Genomic DNA, 20,079 nt, shown 5'->3' with positions numbered 1-20,079 from the left:
ACTGTCGTTAAATTCGTGGGATGTGAGGACACAAACATTATTTTCATCACAAAATAATTAATGGGAGCAATGCCTAAGCAGCACATTTCCCTTGGCTAACTGGTTCCTCAATCTGCTAATGACATAATGGGTAGTTCCTGAAAAAATCCCTAAAATAGAGCAATTTCCAGTTAACCATTGCACAAGGTTTGCTTCAAGTTCTATACTAACATGATGATATCCTTGAAAATAATTCTTCTAAAACTCACCACCATCATTTCCCATTTCTGTCTTTTGATTATTTTTTGTTTGAATTTGCCAATCAAAATCAAACTTACCAAACATGTAACAATACAAATATATTTAGAATTTTTCCTAACTGCCAAATCTATAAACCCAAGTCAATTTTGACCAGTTTGACGAAGTTTTGTACAGTACAATGCAATTCTTTCCCCATTCCTCCCTCCTACCATATAAGGCCATTTTATATCCACAACTGGTTTTTTCATGTTTTTCCAGATGTCTAACACAGAACAGCTTTGACCTTCTCATTCACACACAAACCAATTGAACTGATTCTACACTATATATATGTGGAAAAGATATTTAATTGTAAAATAGAAAAAGTAGGCCAGAGTACAGTTTTAAGGGTAATTCTTCCGTGTACAGTATAGATAAACCAGACTTTTTGCTTAAGTTTATATAAACAATTCCATAAAAGCAGTGAACATGGAACAACAAAGCAAAGCACAAAGAGTTTTATCTTACAAAAAACGGATCTGCACAGTAGTTCAAAATTTAATGTAACACAGCACTGAACAATCTTAAGGCAGCTCAGTCTAAGCACAGGACTAGAAGCCAGGAACTCCTGAGATCCATCCCCAGGTGACCACAGGTTCCTGTGGTGGTAAGCCAGTCATTTCACACTCCCTCATGTTGCACTTAAACCAGTTATAAAATTGAGACAATAACACTCACTTACCTGCCTCAGGCAGAGCAGTAAGGGCTCTTTAAAAGATTTTACAATGCTCTGAAGATGTAACGTGCCATATAAATTTTAAGCATAATAGATCACTGCACAGACACACACAAACACAGTATCACAGTGAGGAACAATGATGCTGCCTAGGAAGAGCATCACTACAACATAAAAAAATTACTCGTCCAATTGCGTAATTAAAATGCAAAAGTCCGTTAAAAAAAATGTTATCACTGAAGTAATTTCAAGGCTATGGGGGAAGAGAGACCAACAGGGATATTCTAAAATAGCTAGTATTTGTGTTCCAGTGGAGATGTTCTTTTCTATTCATGACTGAACTTTAAATGTTTGTACATGAAAATCGTAAGACACACAAAGTGAAGTCCCAACGCCTCCACTACCAAATTTTGCCTCTTAATATGTAAATTAAGATACTTTTTTGTTCTTCTTAATTACAAATTACATTCTTCCAAGAAATATACCATCCACAATAAAACTGGCTGCTAGCTTACTTCAAATGACCTATAGGCTAAACATTTTTCTCATAATTTTTCTCATCTTTGCTGAAAAATACCTATGCAAGATGTATGTGTAGAAATTATAAAAACATGCAGCATATGTACAAACTGAAAAGTTTAAAAAATATTAGCTTCATATACATGTAAATCTACTTGGATATATCTGAAATTAAATATAAAAATTTCACCACCTAAAATAAAAAAAAAACCAACCAAAAATGGTTTTCAGAGAATCTGAGACAACTACTTAAAGCTGTACAAAGATTTCCACCTGGAAATGTCTTATTCAGAGAAGTTGAGCTGTTATCATGTAGAAATAACTGTTAATTAATTTTGTCACATAATCAAATTTCAAATTGTCAGCTTAAATCAACATCACCCTTAAAACTGTTCTGTTTTTCAGAAGTTAGATTCATACTAAAATCAAAAATTTCACAAAAACATTGGCTTTTCATGTTTCTGGATCCCTTCAAAAAGATTTATCAACTCATTTTGAAACTGTAAAAAAACCAACTATTTACAGTATTTAATTTTAAATACTTTTCACAATTTCTAAATTCAGAGTTTTTATGTTACAAGAAATCAATCAGAGCTCACGGCTTAAGTCCAGTTATCAACTTGTAGCATCTTCTCTATCATGAAATCCCATGGCTGTACCTATATAGTGTACAGTTCAAGATTGTACTGCAGGTTTTTGAAAGTAACAGGCTTTGCAGTGTGTTCATTTTTTATTAAACAGCTTCTTTATTAGTCTGGAGGCGGTTCATTGCCTCTAACTTCTGCCGATAGGCCTCTGCTTCTTGTTCCTTCTTTAGAAGCTGCTGACGATATTTTTGTGCTTCTCTGTTTGCCTCATCCAGCTGTTTCTGAAGAGTTTCTCTTTCCTATTAGAAACAGAACCAGCAATATTTTGTCAAATAAGTATCAAATACAAGCTAAAATGGCACATACTTTTCCTTTACATGCAGTTCAAGTGCTAGGGTATCATGGAGAAGCTGTTCAGTTCTTACTCGGGCAAACCTGTATGAATGCTGCTGTGCAAATCAGACCCCAATTATCAACCAGCCACTCCCCACACAGGGCTGCAAGTGTGGAGAGTAAACCCCATTCTACTGAGCTGCAGAGGTACCATGCAAATCTTCACCAAAAAAGAGCTAAATGAAGAAAGCGGAAGCGTGGTGATTAAATACTAACAGAATATATTAACATTTCTCCAATCATTCAATCTAACAGCCTTGTCCCTTGCTGTTGTATATCTAATCAGACAGTAAAAATGACAAGCTGTTACCCATCAGGAGTGTCAGCTGCCCACTGACCAAAGCATAAACCAAATGTTAAGAAACCAAAAGCATAAACCTGGTTCCAAAGAGGGATTGATACTCTGCAATCCAGAGGTCTAATCACATCCCCAAGGACACCATATCTTTATGAATTAACAGGCAATTAGCCAGATAAGCTTTTTTTCCTTTTACAAGCAGCTAGTAAAGAAATCCTTAAGTAACTGCAGAAATCCTGCATACAAGTTTGCTGGGGATGGATATAAAATGGTTTCCAAGCAAAATGATCCAGGAAATGCCACATCCTCTGAAGCTGCCTTAGAAACTAAGGAGAACACATCTCCATCTCCAGTGATGCAGGTAATGTCATTTTGTCTGATGTTGCTCTGAGCCCAATTGAAAAAGCACTTTGCTTGGGAAATAGTTTTGTTTTGATCAAATATTCAATCAAATACCATTTCATTGAAGTGCATCATACTTTTATGAGTAAGGTAGTATTGGATTTAAAATCATTCTTTCCGCTGTAGTTGTTAAGTAGGAACAGTAAGGAAGGTTGCCAGAGAAACAAGCCATCTCCCAGAGAAACAACTTATCAAAAAACTGATGTCCAGTGAAAGCAAGTTGTCTTTTCACCACATTCCCATCCCAGCAGTTCAATATCCCATTTCCATTTAATACCTCTAACAGTTGTTAGAAGTTCCAGCCCCCCACACTCCCCTAAGAGCATCCCTATTCTTCTTCTCTGATGCACTCACATATTTTCATGGTCAGAAAAATACAAAAATACTCTGCCTCCCTTCTACTTGCTACTGTTCTCAGTACTTGTCACAGCTACATTTAGCAGTCACATGTCAGCTGAATGTGCTTAAATACAATGACAGAGGTGGTCAGATCATTGCAAACAGCAGCACCTGAACAGCAAAAACAGCAGATGAAGGAGATGATATTAACAGGTTATAAAGAGACTAGCTAGAACACAGAACAAACTCCATTAAGTGCAACTTGACTTTCCAAGGGGTTTTAAGAGCTGAAGGCAGCAGGCTAGGGTTTGCTTCATTTGGAGCATGGGCTAATAAAATGAGAGCTCATCTGATTTTGCCTACTTATTTGAAAAGAAGTTCAGCTTCCAGCTCTGAAAAATTGGATTCTGCTTTTAAGGTAACTTTAAGGATGGTCAGCCCATGTAGCAATGAGCCTGGCAGATGCCAAATGAACAGCAGAGCCTACACCTCAGAGGATCTGAAACACACCAATGATCCTCCACCACCAGCCCACTGCTATTTCCAAAAGTTCTCCCTGCAGTATGAGGGGACCGACAACTTACGTAAAACAGCCTCATGGATTACAGCCTTGGTGAACAGAGCTACAAGATAATTCCCAGGGAATTAGTCAAAACACTTGATCTTTCCACATGTGTACAGCAGCCTTTCCTTTTTGAAGGCTGGGATGTACTGAGCTGGGCATTCTCTCTCCCATGAACTGGTCTCATAAAAACCATCAAAAAACCTAATACTGTCAAGAAGCAAAGCTGCTGTATCTGCTGGCCTGCACAGAAATAAGAACCATTGGTATTCACTGGCAAGAAGTCCTGTGGTGCATTACAAACAGCAAGGGGCTATCCCTGCTGTGGAATGTGTGCAAACATTTGGGGGTGGAATCAGTGCTGTGGAGTGTGCACACTGCAAACATTTGGGGATGGAATCAGTGCTGTGAAGTGTGCACACTGCAAACATTTGGGGGTGGGGAGGTTCTTGAACAACATTTTAAGAGTATTTCCCACAGAAGAGAGAACTAGAGCTGCATACCCAAAAGTAGTACAGCACGTTAAGGAAAGGGTAAGAAAAAATGGGAAAAACCCAAGCCCCCAGGGCATGGCCAGAAGATAAAATCAGTATCTACCAGACAGACTAGCAACTCAAAGCACATGGATTAGTCCAGCAGCTAACAGGTGTAGTTTTTAGACTGTCACAGTCCCAACAAACAGAATGAGATGAAGCCAACTATACTGTGTGACTAGGCAGTGGAAAGAGCCCAATGCTTTTGGAGGAACAACACATCTATTGTGGAGTCAATGGTCAAAACTGGTTCTCTGACTCTGACATGTAGAATAGAGAGGATGTTATCTCATCTACCAACTTAATCAAACCCTGAAAGTGTTCTTGGGACATTCTTTAGAACACAACCAGAAGTGTTCTAAAGATCTGGAGTCCTTTTTTATCACCTACCCAGATAAAAATCAAATTAGAGGATGTTCAGTGCTCTAAAGAAAACTTCCATTTTACCAGGGAATTTTCTTCATACATGTAACTTCTCATTGACAATAGGAACACTTATAACTAAAATAATCAACCACTTTTAAACAACACACAGACACAGAATATGAATCCATGAATATAATTAGTTTACAATTATGATTATTTTTTAGTCTAATTAAATGATTCTCCTGGTTCTAATGCATGTCACCTTTCAAACATGGAACATGGGAGAAACAGTCAAATTAAAGAATGAAAATAAAGATCACTATGTGTTAATGAATTATGCATGAAAATGAAAAACAGTATCTATGTGACAGGGTTTTTTTGCTGCCATCCCATGTTTAAAATATCAAACTGCTTAGGAAAACTGCTGTCAATCTACAAAATGAGCTGAAACATTTTAACTTAACAGACCCAGAATAGAAAATTTAAAAACATCACTACAGCTTTAGTTGTTCCACAGTACTTTCTCAGGAAAGCTGGTCACCTCACATGGATGAGAGGATTTTCAACTACAAAAACTTTCAAACTACAGTAAACTGTTCACACACTATGAACTTAAAACAGCTGAAAAAAGCATTCAGCCTTGAATCAACCTTTATAATAAAATAATGAATTAGAATGAGGCAAAGAAAACAAATGTTTTCTGCATTTCCACATTCTAAAATATTTTTAAAATACTTTAATGAGGGGAAGGGTCCCACTCCAAATGTAAATATCTACCACTGTCTGTGAAGAAGAAATTTGAAGGGAACCATCTTTGTGTGCACTTTTTTAGTAGCAGTATCCACTGCTACTAAAGTAAGGTGCACATACCCCTGTGAGCCACAACAAGGCCCCTAAACACAACTGGCCTTCAACACAGAGGCAGAGGTCTGCATGTGCACTTCCAGTTGTACAGGCAGGGACAAGAAAGTCATCAAAACTTCCACTTAAAAGTAACAGACCAAGTAACTCATCTAAATCAACTTTTCAATATTTGAGAAATATGTTTAACATATATAAATAAAGCTGGTAATCCCCTTAAAATAATTATTGGGTTTTTTTATACCAATTATCTGTAATTAAGAACAGGTCAATTTATCCCTTAACCAATCTGGACTTTTTAAAAAATTCATTTAACAGAATTACTAAAATACTTAAGGAAATGTAATTTCCTTTATGAATAATTCAGGCAGATTTTTTAAAGTGTGAACAAAAGAAATGCTTTTATTGTAACAGTCATACATTTTAAAAAATGCAGCAAGAAAATTTCAACTGTCAGGATAATCTGTAATGACCACAAAGCTGCAAAGGCCAAAAGTATTTGATGCAACAACTTAGGGACATGGAAAATAAATGATGAGAGGTGGTAATTATTGTTATTAGACATGGATAACATATAGCACATACTGTACAACAAAAAGTATTCAATTAGACACAACTTGATAATATGAACAGAAGTTGGAGAATACAACCTTTGATAAATGAAATATCATGGAGTTGACAAAATGAAAACTTACAGTCTAGTCAAAGCAGACAGCAATTTTCATAAACTTTTGGCCAAAACTGGTCAGCACAGTTAGAAGTAACAGGAAAAGGAATGAGATGGTTGACCTTTTGTGGCTAGTATAAAAAAAGCTACAATTTTAAACTGAACAGCTACATCCATTTGTCATATAAAAAGGAAAGAGCTCTTAACATTTTTCAGGTCTTTTGCCACATAGTTTTTAAAAAAACAGACGGTGCAAAATTGTGTAGTAATAAACTGCCTCAAAATTAAAAAAAAAAAAGGTGGGGGATACCACACAGATAAAAATTAACAAACACAGAATCTTACTGTTTCACACTTCCATCAACAGTTATCTAGATACCATGAATGGAAAGGAAACATTGCTAAAAATGATCTCACAATCAGAAGCATGTGGCTGTAACAGAAAGATGAGGGTACAGTGCTCTCATTCACTCCTAGCGGAAAGAGTCAAATTGCTCGATAATGGATCAGCACCCAGCTTTAACAACCAGCTAGTGATCTTCATGAAAAACAAAAAAATGCTCATACACCTAAACAAGTGTCACTTTTACATGCATGACCACAGGATCAAGCAAACAGCCCTCCTATTTTCTTTTTACAACAACTTTGTAAAAGATGAATTTCAGTTACAGGAGAGACTGAACAAGTTGAATGTTTCACACAATTCATTCTGTAGCAACACAGAAATTAACCTCCTGAACAATACAAAAAGCATAACCAGATACTCAGTCCTGAACACTGTTCAACACAGATCACGTAATATACTCCTTACTTCTATTTCTGCAGACTCCACACGATTTTCAACAATCTCAATGCACTGTCTCTTCACTGGCGGCTCTTCACTTATTACAGTTTCTTCAGCAATGTCTGTTGCTGGAACTGTTAACACTGAAAATGTATTTGTACATGTAAATACATTTACTTCGAACAATATTTACACTAAATAAGCAAAAAATGCAGATATGTTTTCACAAGCAAAAGTATCTATATAATAAAGTGCATAATAAGCTCAGTTAAAATCTACTAAAAATTTTAGTTGCTTGTATGCTACTTAAGAACTTTAAAATTCCTCATTGTTGAAGCCTACAGTAATTAGCTCTGGAATATCACTGCCATTTTCACAAAGTAAACAGACATGGCAGAGGACTGCAGCAGAGTCACCAGCCTGTCAACTCTTAACTTCTGTAGCAGACCATTTGGATAATATTGCTTGAATAAATACTAAATACAAATTTTGCATTTGTTTTGATTAATACATATTAAGTAATCTAAAAATCCAGTAGTTATTAGCCATTAATAAGAAAATCAGAGTTCTCAGTAAAGTCATACTCTAATTCCTTACACAGCTATCTGGTAAATAAATGTAACTGTCACCTCAGTAGCCATCTACAGCCACTCACTCATAATGACAACAAGGTGTACTAGCTCAGGCACACTGTGAACCAAATAATTTGCCTCCTGTGTACAACTCTTCCTGCTTCACACTGGGAGTCCTCATGAAGAAACCAGAGAAGGGATCATTTTTATCTAAATAGTGCCAGGAGATCTTTAAAAGAAACCACCCAAAGCCTACGCATCACAAAAAACGGTTTATCACACTGGCAGCTTCTACAAAGTACATACGGCCCCCCCAAAATATTGTGTCACTCTGGCTTCACTGGTTCTGTTAGTGCTGCTCTAAAACTTCAGGCATGTAAGACCTGACATTTGTCAGTCAGTGTGTCAGTGTACTGACACTCCATGGGACTCACACACATTGCTTAATGCATCAGATTTCTAAATCCAAGCCTCACCTCCCCACAGTACTTCCAGCAATGCAATAGTGTAAGAATTAGAAGATGGTCTCTGTTTTACTCCATCATCTAGTTTCTGTAACAAGTTTGCAAAAATCAAACTTACTGAAGGCAAAGCAATGTTAAATGTCCCATGTCTCCTCCATAGTTTAGCAACTCTTCTATTCTCTCTCCTAAAGCAGAGGCTCAGCTGACATGTTAACCCACTGAACTGCAGAGGCTTGTGTCTGAGCCTTCTCTAATATAAGAATTCATAGAAGTAAACAAAATGGTCCAAGCTGTTTGCAACTAAGAAGTCATCATTATTATTACTGTAGTTAAAACAGTTCCTCAAGCTGGAATCACAAGTGTGCACTCACCTTGCTGCCCATCTGGCATGGTCACAATGATGGGCTGCCCTATGCCACTGGTTGGAATGGAATGCAGGTTACCCAGCTGAATGCCATCTGTAACTATGGTAATAACCTGCTGACCTCCAGAACTGACCACTTGCTGAATGGCCCCATCCACAGATTCTGCAGTCACAACTTCTTCTGTGGCCACAACTAGCAACAGATTATAAAGGAATTAAGTCAATTTATAAGTGAAACTTTTAAGATTTCAAATGCATTTTCATACAGCTGAGAAAACATTTATTCCATGGCATTTATAACTTGACCCCCCTGATGAATACTTTATTATGTATTATATTTTAAATAGAGTCTTTCATCAGGCCAACATAAAGCACTCACATTTTGACATTTACATGCAACACCATCCTTGCTCAATATAATAATATTGATATATCCCACTCAAAATTGATGCTTTGGGGTCAGTGTTAACAGGTCAGCAAGAACAGCAGCTGCTTTTAAGAACACAAGGAATTTCTGCATTGTACACAAGCTGGACTAAGTTACACTAATGGCAGAATAAAAAATAATTAACTTGTAATACTACCTAGAAGCTACTTCCAACCAATGCCTTGCCACTGTATGTCAGGACCCATCTTAGATTTCTCTGTTTAATATAATGGTCTTCAAGATGGTAATAGACTAAAGGACCCCTAGAGAATCTTAAGTTTTGTCTCTACTCTATGAGTACTTCAAACAACTTTATTTCTTATACAAAGTATGAAACAAGACTAAAGGAAAAGTTCTGCAGAGCTGACATTTTTTACACCTTCGAAGAAGAAAGAGAAAGCCTAAGAAGTAAAACAAACGTTGTATGTATATAATTTTATAGGTAAAAGTGAAAAATTCAAGCTCAACTATTTCATATTCATGATTCAATAATGAGTATAAAGCAGTGAACTCTCACAGATCTGTATCATCTCTATAAATCAAGGTAGGACAAGGAAAGTCAGCATTCAGAACTACAGCAGATACCCCAGCTTGCCCTGTATGCTGCAAATGGGGTATTGTGCTACCATCCAACAAGATGCTGTGAAAAAGAGCAAGATGACTGGTAGCACAATCAAGGAAATTCAAGAACACTAGGTCTGTATTTTATTTTCAATTTGTCAGGGTAAAAGCAAAGCCTTTGATTTAAATAACAGACAATAGAGTGTTCTCCATCTACAGAGAGGAAATTAAAACCCTATAGACTGTGTTGTGATGTTCAAGATGACAGAAGGCAGATAAAACTCTGAAGCTTTCATCTTTTAAGTTGATTACAACATAACATACAAAGAAAAATCACTCTGTAGTTGAAATAATGATTGCAGACATTGTCATCTGAAGATCTTTATGTTTAAAGATTACTGTCCTATAACACTGCTTAAATATTCACAGAGTGTTTATTCAGGAAACCAAAACAGCAACTCCCACATGAATAAGTGGTGCTGTATTGAACTTGATTTGGCTTCCAAGTACAGGCTTAGCAGTAAGACCACTGTCACAAAAAAGTCTAAATTTCAAGTGCCAATACTAGGTGCTGTGGCAAACAGCTCTGATCTTTCAGTGTCAAACTCAGTGTTGAGTTTTAGTTCTGGAAGGAAACATGGCTAGTACTTCTTCAAACCTTGAAAGAAAAGGGAAGATTTTGTCTAAAAAGAAGCTATTCTGTATAAAAAGAAAAAGCCAGCCCCATAAATATGGTCATTATTCCTTCCTTGCTCTCCTTCCTTATCTATACCCATAGAATCATTATTTACTGCACTACTTCACACGCTGAAGGAAGCTTTACGTTACGTACTTTAAATTTATTAAATTAGTTTGAACGACTTAGCTTTCTAACCTGGTGTTTCTGAAGAATTAGACAGTGGAGCTGATGCTTCTGCTAAAGCTGCCAACGTAGCTAATACTGATGTTGATGAATTTCCAAACTGTACAGCAGACACTCCTGTTTCATCTAGAAGAATGAAAAAAAAAATTAACTGATAAATTTAAAACCAGCAAAGTCCCTTCTTCTATTTTTATTGCACTGAAACTTCTAGCACACACTCCATTTTCAGCAGCATTCTGCTGAACCAAAGTGCTATTCTGAAGTGAAGTCTGTTAAGCAAAGAGAACTTCTGATAATTTATATCTGTGAAGATTATTGTTTTAGGTATGTACATATTCACAACACACAAAAAACACTGACAAGGAATATGGTAACTATTCTTACCACTGTTTTTCCTCACAGCTTTTCACTAAATGGTGAAAATCAGTGAAAGTAGAAAATCCCAGTAGCTATCCTTTAGGCATGTAAATACCTGTTCTATTGGATGTATTTGCAGAAGATACCAGACCTGTTAGGTTCACCACCCCGCCAGGTCCGATGATGAACTGCGGTGTGGCTGCGTGTATCGTCACAGTGTCCGGGCTCTCGGGATTCGTATTGATTTGGTTCTGCATTGCAATCTGGGACACAAAGGTAACAACATCATTCCCACTGCACATATAAAGGAGCTGCTGACCTTGTGTAAGAGCTAGAATTCTTGCATGCTTCACACAGACAAGGAGGATCTCCCTCATTATACTCATGCAATACACATACATCGGGTCCTATCTCCAAGTACATAAGAAACTTTTTTTTTTGCTGAAATCTAAAGACAGTGAGTCTATTGGAGTGAAAGAGTTTAACAACACACCACTACTTGTCCCTACCAGTTGTGTAAACAATGAGGACAAGGCTCTTTTGCAGATGTGCAAGCTCACTTACCTAAAAGAGAAGTCTAAAGAACCAAGACTGCTGGGGCAGATACATATCATGAAAAGCTACACTGACAGCTTTGCAATTGCCCAGCAATGCACATGGCAGTCGTTTTGTCTTCCTATGAATTATTACTAACTTCTGTTTACTTCACCCTTTCTATAAGGAGGAGAAGGCTAAAGGAACACACCAGACAGCCATTTAAAGGCATAGGGAGGCTACAGATTTATAGAGCAGCATAATTTATACAGCAGATATTTTTAATTTGCTTTGCATTCTTTACTCAGTAAAATGTAATTTGCCTTTAACAACACTATTGAACAGGGAGTACGCATTTCCATGAAATTACCTATTAAAATAAATTATCCAACAATGCAATATTACTTTTCTAATTTTGGAAAAATTGGCATCTTTTCTGTCCTGTCTGAACTCCAACTAGGAAATTAATAACCATATGTGAAGCTAACTGAATACTAGGGGACAGTCAGAATCTACTGATCAGAAATTCTAATTCTGGAAAAATTGGCATCTTTTCTGTCCTGTCTGAACTCCAACTAGGAAATTAATAGTCAGAATCTACTGATCAGAAGGCAGTTATTTTTGTACACCTCAATTGTAAGGAGTCCACCTACCACTGTGTATTACATCACTCAAATTTAAGAAAATAAAGAATACTTATCCTTGACTTTGTAGGTGGTGAAACTGTTCTTTGACCAAGTAATGCTTACTAATATAAATCTCATTTCATGTAATGAATTAGACTGGAGTGTGGCATTATCAACATACAGTGTCACAGCTGCTACAGTAAAAGCTTAGTTTATGACGTGTAATCAAGTACTTTGCTGCAAGTTCCCTTCACATGAGGAATTAAAAGTTACCTGTAATATTTCTGCAATGTCTTCATTTCCATTGTCTACTGCAATATCTAATGCCGTTTTGCAAAATTTACTCTGAGCATGAACATCTGCTCCATACTTTATCAAGAGTTCTACAACTTCTTGGTGGTGATGTTCAGTAGCCCAGTGAAGTGCAGTCATTTTGAGCATGTCCTTCGCATTGACATCAGCACCATGCTACAAACAAAATCATTGCATAAATTATGTCATTAGAAATATCTGAATCATATAATGCTGGTCACAGAATGAAGCCCTAAATGGTTTTTCTCCATAAGGAATGCCCTGTTATCTTACATTTACATATTTGTTCAAAGTGATCCAATCTATCTACCAAATACATTATTTACCTCAAAAGGATTACAGATTCCCTAAAGCACATCTTATTTCTGAAATCTATTGCTCAACACAATATCAAATTAGGGAGTATTCTTATTTTGAAACAGCAGTAAATAATTCACCTGAAATCATGATGATTATAATGTAAAATAAATTACAGTTGAATTGAAAAACAAAGCTCCCAATGCACACAGTTCAACTATTCATGTCACTTCGATGCTGGCTTCATGACTAAAACCAAATTGCAAATATCTGATCATAAACCATTGGAATAACCCCACTTCAGACTTGTACCTTAAGTAAGACTTCTACTATGCTGGCATGGCCTTCTGATGCTGCCATGTGCAATGGAGTTCTGTCCACTTTGGTTCTGGCATCCCGACTCACACCTGCTCGCAGCAGCACCTCTGTGGTGGAGTAATGTCCGTACTGTGCTGCTAGATGAAGTGGAGATGTTCCCAGCTGAAATGGGACACAAAACATGCAGATCTAACACATGTCAGCACAAAGCATTTCTTCTTACTCTCAAGATACCAAACCCAGGTGTCAAGCCACCACTTCAAAACCATTTTTCCTTGTAGTCTCAAGGAGAGAAGCTGTTGTTCTACAGAATATGAACAGGGGAGGGAAGTTTGCTGTTTCTTTCTTTTAACTCTGTTTTTTCTGTCTTTTTGACATGTAACATTTCAAGGAGTCTGACCCCATTTTTAATGTTGGTCAACAGGGACCTATGGAAGTCAATTAAGTCCAACCTCCTGCTCAAAACAGAGTTAATTTGGAAGTTAGGTCACTAAGCAGATTAAGGCTCTCAAGAGCTTGTAAACGCCCTAGGAATTTTGGGTACCTGACCTCTCTCTACAACCTATTCAAAAATCAGCACCTCCAAAGGACAACTCAGCACCCCTATATTAGGGAACTCTCAGTTGCACATATTAGGTAGTTAGGACTGTTTGCATAACTTGGACTCTTACTATACTAACATGCATGAACACAGTAACTAGGAGGATGACAGCTGCTTTTTCCCATTAACCATTCCAAAGTTCATCTTGAAATCACCAGAATGAGCTCTTTCACAGTCTGTTACTGAAATCAGTAGGCAGTCAAATGAAAAAACAGACAAGTTTAATTTTGAATTGGACGTTAGATGATGTGAATGCAGAATTCCAAGAAGAACTGTAATATAAATGCTAAATTTTAAGAATGGTATTTCTTTCTTCAGGTGAGAAATCTAAGATGATTTACTTTCTCCACTGTAAAAGTTGTCATTACCCAGTCTGTGGTAAAAGGTGCTCCATTTGCCATCAAAATGCGAACTTCATCATCTTGACCTGCTCGTGCAGCTTCTAAAAGTTTCTTTCCCAAATCTACTAGTGACATCTAGTGAAGAACAAAAAGGAATATAAAGACAAAATAATAACATTAACACTATTTTAAATACATACATGTTGCCTTTTGTTTTCAATTATTTCTGAGCTACTCTGAAAAGATCAGAAACTGGAATTGGTATTTTAGCCATAAGAACATGCTTTATTGATTGCAATAAGCAGTTTGATTTTAGAATTACTTTTGCCAACCAAACAGAACTGATATTGGGGTGAAGATTTCAGTATGACAATGCTGAAACCACTGTAGCTGTAAAGTTAAACAAATTTAAACTGAACTGGATGAGCATTTCTTATAGCAGGAGGTGGTTTCAAAGCTCTCACCTGATACTTCAACCTTCTGCAGCTTGGTCCAGCTTCCAAACGGTTCTACATGGTGGCTGCTATGTCATGCACCCAAAGGCACTATACCCACTTATCCAAAATGCCTACATGTATTTAGGGGGCACCACTATGTAAATGCACTGACACAGGTATGAAACACAACACCTTTCTGACATCCTGCCCATCACTATTTTTGTTCACCCTAAAATATAACTGCTGTACCTCCAGAAGCAAAAACACACAATAAGCTTATTATTGTACTACATACAACAGATACATGAAATAAAACCTTTGCCTGAAAACAAATATTACTGCCTGCTTTAACTCTACAGTTACTAAAAGTATGTGAAATGCAGTTTTGAGACCTGAGATTCTAGCTGAAAAACCTTCACATCACGATTGGATAATGTCCCTCTTACACTGAGGTTCCATGTAATACCTGCAATATGTGTAGACAAATTACACCTGTTCCTGTTGCACCAAAGATTTCCTAGAAACACAACTTTTTAAACTTGCTTCATTTCATACTTGCTATTAAATTTGTTTGGTAAAAAAAATAGAACTAAACCATAACTTATGCAACTAACCAAAAAATACTGCTACTAACATTTTAGTATACTTACAGCAAAATAGAACTAAACCATAACTTATGCAACTAACCAAAAATACTGCTACTAACATTTTAGTATAGCTATAGGTATGTTTTCCACTACCAGGATGCTAAAAATGGAATTGCTTTCATCAGTTTAGTTTCCAGTCACAAATAAAGTTAAGCCTGTATTACTAATAACAGCAGTTGTGAGGCCATACAGCCAATGTCCTACATAAAGTGAAGAGTACATCAGTCTAGGAAAGAAATCCCACTAAACATACAAATCTATCATAAAATCAGTATCTTTAGAAATTTCTCTGTATCTGGCTCAACTGGCACATTGCTCAATGAACTGAAAGCTGTTGACTTTGGAAGAAACTAGAACAGAAACCAAACCACTGCAAATGCAGCACTGAACACATATCAGTAGGGCTGTGAACTAGGGCAGATTACCTCTGCCTACAGAACTGACTGCAGGCAGCAATACTTCTGCCACCAAAATACTCCATTTATGTCCATCCTTCTGGTACATGTGAACATATTGGTTTGTCTCCAGCCAGAAAAGGGAAGAGAAGCAGGAAGGTGGCAGGACAGGACAAATACTAACAATGGGAAAAGGAAGGGAAAAAGGAATACAGTCAGATGCAGAGGAAGGGACAACAGCTGTTTCTTTTCCATAAAGGAAAAGATCAAAAGAGAAAATCTAGGAAAGATCCTAAGAAATAGAATAAGACAAAATCTGTCATACCTGTTAAAAAGAGACACTAGAAGTAATAATACCAAATGTAAGGCAAGAGACAGCACTTGGCAAGTGCAGCAGTGAAATGAAGGAAAAGAGCACTCCCTTTAAATGGCTTTTTTTTCCCCCAGTGGGGATTGCAAGTTAAGGAGGAAAAGTACGCTCACAAACAGACATCCTTTTTCTGGTGGTCTAATACCACCACATCAAGGCCCTTAGAAGCAAAGGGAAGCTGGAAGTTAATTCAAAATGCTGAGGTTACAACTAGCTCAGAAAGACAGCTATCCATTTTCCATTTATTTTTGGTTTAAACAGCAGTAGAGCAAAGGAACTAATAAAATCTCATTTTGGAATTGCTGAATAATTAAGGCTGAAGGAGACCTCTCAAGATCATGTAGTTCAATATCCCAGTCAGAGCTGGCCCAGGCCTCAGTCCTGTTGAGTTTTGAATGTCTCTCTATGGATGAACATCCTACCACCTCTTCAGCCTCACCCCCCATGGAAGAGCTGCCTTCAGTACATATCCATCTTCCGCCACTACCCAAAACGACACTCATGATAACAAGTTGTACTTTATGTCTGTTAAACTGAATTAAATTAATCTGTACATTTAACAGCACATACAGAACCCACTGCCCACATCTATGCACTACTGAAATGAACTGCAAAGCTGTTATGAAAACCCTATGCAGCGAAACTCCAGCCACCCCCCCAAAAAAATCAATTACGGTGGCCTGCAAAATACCAGTCTCACTCCCAGATGTTATGGACAAACTTCAGACCAACACCTTTTCAGACCCTCCCTGAACTACCTGAATTACTGTGGAGCAGTCAGTGAAAGCACACCAGTTCTCTTCTCAGTGCAAAACTACATAGCTTTATACTACACTTAATAAAAAATGTTCTAATCAAGAAAAAAATAACCTTTCATTACTGCATATTCCTTACATTAACCAACACTCTCTTGGTTGATATAAGGTGTTTGTATTTTAAACAAACACAAAGCATCACACAGGCTGGTATGTGCCTCACAATGTAGAGTTTTTACTTCAGTTAAAAGAGAAATGAACTAAGTTTCAGTTCTCATGGGGTACTTGGAAGCATGCTTGGGCCATCTAGTGGGAAAAAGGAAAAAAACCTCGCAAAATTCCACTGTTCAACTGAAATAATAAAAACCCCATTACACGTCACTAATGCACTAACAGCAGCAAACAAAGAGGCATTTCCAACAAAACTCATGCACATTTAGTCACTTTTAACCAATGAATACTAGCACTCTGAAAATTTCTGAAGAGTAGTCAACCCAAAACTGATTTCCACTTGGAAATGGCAGCCCATTCCAAGGACTGGTACTGTAAGAAACCCCCCAGATAGAACACACCCAACCTCCCCTACACTCACCCACACTCCTGGGACAGAGGAGAAGGGTCTGCAGAGCCACAACCTCCCATCCCAGAAAACCTTTCCAGCTGCTCTCCCAAGATCACTCAGCAACACTACAATAGTGCAGTGATACTATCACAGGCACGATACAATAATACATTTAAAATTGAAATGAGATTGCTATTTCAAAGAGCAGTCTGCTGCTACTCCACAGTGCTAAAATCAACTCTGCTGAACAGTGTTTGAGGGTTCTCTTCACTGTGTCATTTCCATCAAGCTCTGCTAGCATGACAGCTGTGTAACACTTTGCATGAGGACTTTTTTGGAGAATAAAAACATCACTGACTCTGAAATAAAGGCTTGAGACCGTTGGAGTTACTCTTATGGCAATGTGATAATGTTTTCAGACTTCTAAGAGCTCCTACACAAATGTGTGAAGAGAGGGTTTTGTCTACAACTGAGTAAATAGGGAAGAGCTTCTGCTGGGTTTAGACTTCTCTGCTTTAATCAGCTCCTGAACTTCCACATTACTGCAATGTATTCTGCACAGTATCATTAGCCAGATGCCACAATTAACTGCTAATTAAAAATAACATCAAATTATTATTGCTATTTTTCTTATGTTCAAAGGAAAATTATCCTACTTTTTCACATCCATCTTAGATTTAGGTTTTTATATGCTCTCTAAGATCACACTGTTACCAGAAGGGTGTAGAACAGCACTCCACAGGAGTTGAGGTGGAACTGTGTGTGAAACAGGCTCCGTGGGAAGCAAGTGGAGCTAAAACCTGGCACCTTGGGATGCCTGGCTAGCACACCACAGTCTACAGACAACAGAGCAGCAGACACTGCAGTCCAAATTAAAATCAAGTTTGGCTTAAAATGTTGCAGTGTCTCTGAGTGGTGTCCTGCCCCCAAGAACCCAGACCTGTTCCTCTTCCACCACTGCAGTGCTGAGCATCAGCTGGTCAGGACCAACAGGCCCAAACAGCTGTGGCAGAACATCTGGCAGCACGGAGTCTGTCCCAAGGTGCACCCTGAAAGGGACACCCTGACTCTGCAGGAGCATGGGCTGCAGCAGTGCAGCTTATCAAAGGCACCTGAATCAATGCACGCCGTGTCTCTGATAAGGATTTGGAATCTCCAAGTTCCATTAAAGGCTCATTAAACACTTTTCCCTGCTCAAGTGACAGATGGCAGAATTGCACTTAGAAGATGGCTGGAGATCCATCATCTCTCACATCCATTACATCTGGAAAAATAACACCCTTTGAGAATCTTTTTCTTTCCACTACTTAAGAAAAAAACCAATTCAACCTGCTTCCCCAGAACTGACCTCCAAAAATGCTACCACCCTACTGATTTCAACATCTCACAGTATTGCTAGAAATTCAGAATAGCCATTTCTAACTAACTTTGTGTGCCTGTCCATACCAAGGTCAATTAATATTTTGAAGTTCAGCACAGTTAGCATCTCATAACATTCTGGAATCATTTTAACATACATATCAATTACCAGTGATTATAGCAACTTACATGGGTAAGCTCAAAAAGTTCCTGTCTGCTTTCCTATGTGAATCAAGCATCTTTTGACACTGATTTCACAAGCAATACTTTAAATATTATTATAAATATCATAGGCTAAGATAGCCACATTTCTATCATGATAGTGAAAATTACACTAATATGTTAATTGCAGTCAGCTTCAATTCCAGTGCTTTCCTCTTTCCTCTGACTGTTGTATTTGTAAGTAAATTCTCTCTAGTTTGCTTGAACAGCAACATGACCTTCATGTCAGACATAGATCAGATGAAAAATACCTGATGTGAGAAAACCAAACACTGTTGAATAGTTTAGTGGCAAAGACAGCCAGGCCATTAATGTAGGTCTGTCCTCCTATTAGGCTCACACATTAACTTAAATAAGCACCAATCAACAAAGAACTCACATGAAAAAAGACTTTTCTACATCTTTTTTTACAAAGGAGAGCACAGATTTGGTCATGATCTGTAACATCTAAAGAGTGTTATGCAATAAGGGTGAACCATTGGCACCAAGATTGGGACTGGCACTGCCAACAAGCTACACAGTTTTCACAAATAAATTTGGCACTAGATACCAAAACGGTTAATTTGCAGCAGCTGTGATTGACATGAAGAATTCAAGGGCTTGTGATATAGCCCTTGAACTGTACCACAGCCTTAGGAGACTGTCTCACGTTGATTAAGCTTGAAAATACCATCAAATAAAAATCATCCACCTCCTACCTACAACAGCCGTTTTATCATGAGGAATCTTCCTCGACAGTTTCTGTCTAGCACACAGGCCCAAAAAAAATCCAACTAGAAAACAAAGTGTTTTCAGCAAAGAAAGTAGGTCATGAACAAGAGCCTCTATTTAGAGTATGCGGATCTGCCACATCTACTCTTAACCTTATTCACATGGCACAGTTATGTTCCCTTACAAATACTTGTATGCATACAAAACTCAGCCAACTGCACAGCCTTACTAACAATTCAGAAGTAACGAGTAACTTAAAACGGGCTGAAGAACTACAGGGTATGCATTCACAACTCTGAGCACATTTAACTCTACTATGGAGCACTCGCCGTTAAATCACAGCCACCTTAGCAAGCAGGTTAAAGGAAAAAACACAAACGCCTTAAGAACTACCACAGACGACTTCCCACAGGGGATTTCACCGACGTGCCACCAGTGTCCCACCAACGGAAACTACTGCGACTATTTGGGGAAATCAGAAAAAACAAACGACAATCCGCACTAACACATTCGCATCCCACTTTTATGCTCCCACCATACGCTTTATTAAGAGTCCAAAGCAAGAGTTACAGACTCCGGGCGAGGGGCACTGCGGAGGGGAAACCGCTCCCTTCCCGCCCGAGCCGCCTCTCCCCAGGGCACCTTTGGCGCCAAGCTCGCGCACGCAGCCCCGCCGCCTCAGGAGCCCGGGCCGCGGCCCCGCCGGCCCCCCCGGCCCA

At 38.1% G+C, this 20,079-nt stretch overlaps 1 protein-coding gene across 4 annotated transcripts in view; it reads right to left on the bottom strand.

Annotated features, from left to right (window-relative positions):
* Window positions 1–569: 569 nt before the first annotated feature.
* Window positions 570–20,079, bottom strand: part of GABPB1 (GA binding protein transcription factor subunit beta 1) — a 20,408-nt gene continuing 898 nt past the window's right edge. For 3 of the 4 annotated variants that reach the window (XM_039722880.1, XM_039722878.1, XM_039722881.1), the window contains exons 2-9: window positions 13,930–14,037; window positions 12,955–13,122; window positions 12,307–12,501; window positions 11,025–11,136; window positions 10,529–10,642; window positions 8,674–8,859; window positions 7,294–7,409; window positions 570–2,360 (exon numbers count right to left, since the gene is read on the bottom strand). In XM_039722880.1, coding sequence (XP_039578814.1) covers window positions 2,208–2,360; window positions 7,294–7,409; window positions 8,674–8,859; window positions 10,529–10,642; window positions 11,025–11,136; window positions 12,307–12,501; window positions 12,955–13,122; window positions 13,930–14,037 — 1,152 coding nt within the window. In that variant the 3' untranslated portion in view covers window positions 570–2,207. Of the gene's footprint in view, window positions 2,361–7,293; window positions 7,410–8,673; window positions 8,860–10,528; window positions 10,643–11,024; window positions 11,137–12,306; window positions 12,502–12,954; window positions 13,123–13,929; window positions 14,038–14,366; window positions 14,987–20,079 lie in introns of those variants that run through there. The other variant, XM_039722879.1, reaches the window with a different exon arrangement.

This window comes from Passer montanus, unplaced genomic scaffold (genome assembly GCF_014805655.1).
Source record: "Passer montanus isolate IOZ18808 unplaced genomic scaffold, ASM1480565v1 scaffold5, whole genome shotgun sequence".
In the NCBI taxonomy this organism is placed as follows: domain Eukaryota; kingdom Metazoa; phylum Chordata; class Aves; order Passeriformes; family Passeridae; genus Passer; species Passer montanus.
This window is presented reverse-complemented; position numbering and strand designations above follow the sequence as displayed.